This window comes from Camellia sinensis, chromosome 10 (genome assembly GCF_055761805.1).
Source record: "Camellia sinensis isolate YWXY chromosome 10, ASM5576180v1, whole genome shotgun sequence".
NCBI lineage: Eukaryota > Viridiplantae > Streptophyta > Magnoliopsida > Ericales > Theaceae > Camellia > Camellia sinensis.
In genome coordinates this window covers 2,547,610-2,554,818 of record NC_138970.1, presented here as the reverse complement: position 1 = coordinate 2,554,818, position 7,209 = coordinate 2,547,610, and the positions used below count along the sequence as shown (strand labels likewise).

The 7,209-nt window shown below is 31.7% G+C and overlaps 1 protein-coding gene across 1 annotated transcript; it reads left to right on the top strand.

The window, feature by feature from the left end:
• Positions 1 to 613: 613 nt before the first annotated feature.
• On the top strand, positions 614 to 5,296 carry LOC114308786 (putative galactose-1-phosphate uridyltransferase). Its single transcript, XM_028254458.2, has 3 exons — positions 614 to 1,273; positions 1,469 to 1,759; positions 4,971 to 5,296. Exons 1-3 carry the CDS (start codon positions 806 to 808, stop codon positions 5,232 to 5,234), a joined length of 1,023 nt encoding a protein of 340 aa, XP_028110259.2. The 5' UTR covers positions 614 to 805; the 3' UTR covers positions 5,235 to 5,296.
• Positions 5,297 to 7,209: the final 1,913 nt, after the last annotated feature.

The following is a 7,209-nucleotide window of genomic DNA, read 5'->3' as shown; positions in this document are numbered from 1 at the left end:
AAGTTTTTTCCGATTCTCTCTAAATAGGTCGATTTTTAGGCTGGAACAATTTAGGCGTATATTCAAACCGAAATCTCGATCGTTCGATGGTTCATCCAGTCAAAGCGACTAATCTGATCCGATTTTCAAAACCATGCTATGATTTGTGTCCCAACCCCCATATGAGATAGAACAATTGCATATGTTTGGAATTAATAATTCAATATAAAAATTTTAAACTAAATAATAGACTATTCTATCTACCAAATATGAATCTCATCCATGATTCAATCCCTCCAAATAAATTTCCTTATAATATTTTATATTTATTAGATTATTATTTTTAAAACACTGTGAATAAAAAATTACCGACTCCAAATGTCAAATAATTTTCGAAACTATACAAAATAATGTGTTAAATTCAGTAGTCAGTCACATGGACCGTCCACCGAGCCCAACGTGTAACATTATCAGCAATGCTAGGTATCACGAAAAGTCTTTCATGAAAATAGTTATGAAAGATTTGTGACCTTTGGATTACACTTACATTAAAACACCACACACTAATCAAGGTAATCTAAAGATCACAAATTTTCATGATCATTTTCATGACAAAATTTTCGTGAGCCCTAACATTTCTCGTAACATTATACGGCCTCTGTAATTAGATAGATGCTCGCTCAGATAGAGAGAGAGAGAGAGAATCCATTCTCATTCCTTTCTCTCAATTTGTATTTGTATTTTTGTTTGTATTGTATGGTGTATAACTTATAAGATTTGCAGTACCTATCTATCTCAACAGGACGGAGCAGGAATCAGTACAACGATGGGATCATCAGAAAATCGGAGCGCAGAAATCAGGAAAGACACTGTAAATAACCGATGGGTCATCTTCTCTCCCGCCAGAGCTCGGCGTCCTTCCGATTTCAAATCCAAATCTAACCCTAACCCTAACCCTAACCAATCTGAATGCCCATTTTGCATCGGCCACGAGCACGAATGCGCCCCCGAGATCTTCCGCTTCCCCTCCGATTCCACCTCCAATTGGAAACTCCGAGTAATCCAAAACCTCTACCCAGCTCTCTCCAGAGACATCCAACCCTCCTCTCTTCCCCAAAACCCAACTCCTACTCCTACTCTCAGTGGGTTTGGTTTTCACGACGTGGTCATTGAATCCCCACTTCACTCTCTTCACTTGTCCGATCTCAACCCGGTCCATGTCGGTGATGTCTTGTTGGCTTACAAGAAGAGGATTGAACAGCTACGCTCTCACGATTCCATCAAATACGTTCAGGTTTGTTGCCCATTGATATGAATTGTGGTTTTTGAAATGGATATGAATTATGGGTAGACTACTGATATACCCTTCCTCAGTTTTCACGCCGTGGATCCATTGATAGTTTTTAAGATTCTTACATCTTCTTCTTCTTCTTCTTCTTCTTAGTATTATTATTATTAAGTTTACCGATATTGATTTTGTGACTTAAAGGTGTTTAAAAACCATGGTGCGTCAGCTGGGGCTTCAATGACTCATTCTCACAGTCAGATGATGGGACTTCCATTCGTCCCTCCTGCTGTTTCTGCCCGCCTTGACAGTATGAAGGAGAACTTTGATCAGACAGGGAAGTGTAGTCTCTGTGAAATTCAATCAAACAATTTTTTAATTGATCAATCAACCCATTTCATTTCCATTGCGCCCTTTGCCGCTACTTTTCCTTTCGAGATATGGATTATTCCCCTGTGTCACTCTTCTCATTTCCATGAAATAGATGGCGAGAAGGTATTTGTCAATGCTTCTTGCTTTCCTTTCTTTTATCATTGCTTTAATAAACCCGTCTTGCTCATCAAAGGTAATAGCTATTTGATAACTGGGGTTTGCTTCTTTTTTTTCTCTCTGTTTTCATTAGTAAAATTTCAATGATTATCATAGTCCAGACTCCAGTAGGTACAGCTTTTATGTTGTTTGGAAGCAAATATATTTTTGAGTGTGAAAATTGCTCTAATTTTTTCTTCAAGGCAAGCAAGCTGTTGGAGAGACCAAGAAAAGAGTGTTGTAGTTAATTAAAAGCTTCAATTTCAGAGAGAGAGAGATCACCATTATGTATGTGAACTAACAACCTCTGGTGTATCTTGATGCTATTTTAGGTGTATTGGCATAATGCCATTTTATGGTTCTAATGAAGCCCTAAAGCCATAAAAATTATGGTGACACATTTTGGAGAAACAGCAGAGCCTATGGCAGTCAAAAATATTGAATGACTGTGGATAGAAGTGCATTATTGGATACTGTTGTTTCTGTAATATCTTAGAGTAGTTGAGATCCTGTGAAGTTTGACAAAGTTGGATTTTTGGAGCATCATGTGCAATTGCTTTTTATCGAGTGTACTACATAATGGAAAGCTAACAAGCACATAAAAATCCTAAGAAGGTAGTGTGTCCCTAGGACATTGACACTTACAAGACACTTCCCGACTTGTATTGATACTCAACACACATCCAAACGTGTCATTATTTTTTAATTTTTGCAGGCTCATATATAGTTCAGGCACTTTGGGGAATATAAGTGTCCATAATTTAAACACACATTAAACACAAACTTAAAGGCCCGGTTTGTTTCACTGGATATAAAATGGAGGATATAATATGATGTGGGATTTAGTCAGGATATATAATGAATAGGATATAGGTATTGAATAATATATCCCTCAATTCATGCTTGTTGACTTGATATATAAGATTGGATATATATTATTCATGTTTGTTTTACAAAATATATTGTGGGATATAAATAAATAATTTCCAAGATTGCCCTCATAATATTATATTATATTATATTATATTATATTATATTATATTAAATTCAAAATTTATATTAAATAATATTATATTATATTAAATTAAATTAAATAATGTTATATTATATTAAATTCAAAATTTATATTAAATTATATTATATTAAATTAAATTCAATAATATTATATTATATTAAATTATATTATATTAAATTCAAAATTTGTATTATATTATATTCAAAAAATATATTAAATTATATTATGTTATATAGACAAAAGGGTAAATTGGGCCCTTTAAATCATATCCCAACCAAGGGGATATGATATAATGGGGGGTGGTGGTATTGTATATCCTCCAATTTTGGGGATATACAATCCCATAGTATATTATATCCTCTTTGGAAAAAAATTGCAAACATGGGATATGTGGACCCCACAGGATATAATATCCAATCCCACCCTTTATATCCTGGAATCAAACAGGGCCAAAAGATACAATCATAAAGGAGAAACAATAAATGCAGATAAAAAAGAAGAGAAAAAATGTAGATTTATATCTATTAATTTCATCATCTTTTAAACTTTAGGAACTAGTATTATGTAGCATTTCATTACTATCTTTGATTATAATAAACATATAAAATTATAGGGTCCGTTTGGTTTAGTTTTAGAATTATTATTTGAGTGTAAAGTTATGTTTTGAGTTTTGAGTTTTTGAATCATGATTTGAAAAGAGAAAATTTGTTTGATTATGAGTTTTGAAAATAATTTTTGGATGATTTGTATTTTTATTTATTATTTTTTTGATCGATCGATGTATAGAATGTGAGATGAGAGAGAAAAAATGATTGATTGATTAAATAATAATAAATAAATAAATAAATAAGAGAAGAGAAGAGAGGAGTTTTGAAAGTAATTTTGAGTTGTATTTAAAAATATATTTGGTTAGCATGTTTCATCCAAATCATGATTTAAAAATAGAGTTGAGTTCTGAAAAGTAAACCAAACGCTACCATAAATTTTGCACGTGTTTCCATGTGTCATATCTTGTAATTTATTTATTTTTTTTAAAAAAAATTGGGTCAGCATATCCTTCGTATTTGTGCCGTGTCGTGTGTCCATACTTCTAAGATGGAGAGTTTGGATTTCGATGATGATTAACAACGAAAAAGTGGCATTTTGATGAAACATCATTGAAAATATTTATAATGAAGTTGATGAGTCATTTTTTTGTGGACATCTATGCATAAGGATGTTATTCAGAAATTGTTGTGATGTGTTACAATTACAAAAGACAATTAAGATACTAGACCATTAGATCAAGTTAGTGAAATACTGAATTGTTCTGCTTTCAACATATTTTGTAGGTATAGGAAGAAGATCTATCAAATAGAGATTCCCCCCTTCCTTTTGAACATATATAAATTGTTCAAACAATAAATGAGGATCACTACTACAATGAAGTACATAATAACACATTTTTTATTAGGAAATATTGATTACTCGTTGAACCTTGTGAAAAAACATTCTTGGTGGGGGGAAAACAAGAACGAAAGATCTCATTTAATTACACTGGGTCCATGAAGCTAAGAAATATTGAGAATTTTAATCTCTCAATATAATACAAAAAAAAAAAAAAATGATAAACATTAGCATTTGCCAAGAAAGGGAATAGCTGGGTGTTACATGCGCTTTCATTGATTTGTCATGTACAAGGATAGCCAATAACCATCCATGGCTGTGTGGTTAAAACCCATAACCCATAATGGGAGAATTAGTAGGTCCAATTCTTATTGGATGCATGCCAATGGTACCCTTGTTGGCTCTGTATCAATGGTATCTCTTTGTCCATACAGAACAATTCGGTGTGGTATTTAAAGAACTAGCATTCTTATTGAGACCAGAACTTGATGTTCAAAAAAATATGGACTATATTAAAACACAATTGTTTGGTAATCAGTGAAAAATCAATGCACTTCTAATACTGAATCAGGATCAATATGGACAAAATAATTGGCAGCTGCAAGTGGTTACCATGTGGTCCAAATACATTTTCTTTTACTGCTCTCGTTTCACATGTTCAACATTTTTAGATGCTCTTCTTTTATCTTTTTCTTTCTTTTTTTTGAATGTGAGTTGCTCTTGGAGGGGTTGTTTCTTTAGATATTTAAAAACAGTGCTCAATGTGCAATTCTGCAGGCAGCCGATCTTGGTGGGTTACTGAAACTTATGCTTAGGAAGATGTATTTGCAGTTGAACAACCCGCCATTCAATTTCATGATTCACACTTCTCCAATTCAGAGTACTCCCTCACAATTACCATATGCTCACTGGTATCTTCAAATAGTACCTCAATTAACTGGGGTGGGTGGTTTTGAGATAGGAACTGGTTGTTACATTAATCCTGTTTTTCCAGAGGATGCTGCCAAAGTTTTGAGGGAAGTGTGTATTACAATTGAGTAATTTTTACAAGCATGAGTTGTTCATATCATATTTTTCAAGTGGGTCCTGTTTGAAATTTCAAAGTTTTGTATCTGCGTGCCATGCTACAAACTGTTGGTAGAAAAAAGGTGGTGACGTTTACTAGTCTGTTTATAAGCTGTACTAGTGTATGCCCGTGCTTATAAATAATGTTGGAATTAAAATCTAGTTATAATAAAGGCACCATTTTTTTTTGATAAGATACTAAAAAAAATAAAGAAATATTATTCTTCTTAAAAACTTGTAACAATTTTGCTTGTACCACATGTTGTATAGAACTCAAATAAAATAACAACTCTCCCTAACCTTAATGCAAATTAAGAAACAAACATATAAGTTTTGTAGCGTTCAAAAAAACATAAGTTTTATAAAGTTTATCAATATTGCAAATCAAAATATGAGCAAGTAAAAAAAATATATATTAAAAACACTAAACAAAATACAAAAATCGAAGCTATTGTATACTCGTTAACATTCTATAATAAAAGGAAAAAAATTACTAAACACCACATAAAGCACACCAGCAAATATTCTGCAATCTCAACAAATTAAATTGAAAATTAAATATTAAACAATGCACACCAACCTGTACTCTATAATTCCAAACAAATCAAATATATATATAAAAAAAAAAATTTAAATGCCAAACAATGCACATCAGTCAATGCTCTGCAATCTAAAAAAAAATAAAAATAAAAATACACACCAGCTAGTACTACTGCTGCTAATCAAATTGTAATTATATAAGCAAAACAAACATTATATTGCCATACACCTGAGCCGATAATATATGTACACTTTACAAAAGAATGGGAAAAATCTTTACAAAAGATGTGTTTGCTTCATAAAAAGTGGATGTATGCTTTACAAAAGATGTGTCGATAATGTCTTCAAATATGTGTTTGCCCAAACTTCCTCTTCATTACTTTCTAAATAGTCTTTGTATCAACTTGTATGTATCCCCAATGAGGAACATGCACAACAATCTGGTAATTTGTAGAAGCAAAAAAATATAGATTAGTATATTTGTTGAAAAAAAAATAATATCAAAATACTTTGAAATTGAAATTACCTTATTACATTAAGTGGGTTCACCAGTGCCTATATAATTTTATCTCTATAATTGGTGCATAATTTCAACAATATTTTTACCCAAACCTAAAGACACTCTCTTTCCAGCCAATCATATAGTTTGAAAGGCATATATAGTATACATCCAAACCTAAGTCGAGTAAGTTGTCAACAAAAATCATCGCATTCATATAACGGTTGAAAATGGCTAAACCAAAGAGTTAATGTAAAAAAGTCATCAATTACATTAACTAAAACAATTTTAAAAATGAAATTGTTGCCCTAAAAATTAGCCAGAGATAAAAGGATTTGAAAGTCATTCAATAGCCATTCTAGTATCGATATCCGGAAAAAAAATGAAAAATAATAATAAAGTTAGATTAAATGGATTAAAGCAAAAAATCTAATTAGGAGAAAAAATGCCTAATGTTCAGTATTTTCAAATCAACGTCACATAATATGTAATAAACTTTTTTATTGCTCAAAAGCATCTATCATTTATTAGACACCACTTGCCATTACACACAGTCCAACTCACTTTCTTCACATGTTTCCTTATCTAGTTTTGCTACATCTACTATGTACTTGACAAAAAATGAAAACACATGTTTTCCTTTACTAACTAAACCAGGCAAGAAAAACAATGGGACACAAAAGCTCTACACCACAATTTTGTTGTCCTCATATTCCAAAAGGTTAAAAAAGAGACCATAGAAATAGAGACGAAAAAAGAACCTGCAACTTTAGTTTTTTCTTAAATAAAATATAAATTTATAAATCTCAATTCAACTGAAGCACATGTATAACCAATTTAAGAGACAATTAGACATTAATTTTTATTTTGACAACAGGGGATTTCAAAACTTAGCACAAAGTTACTTTCAAG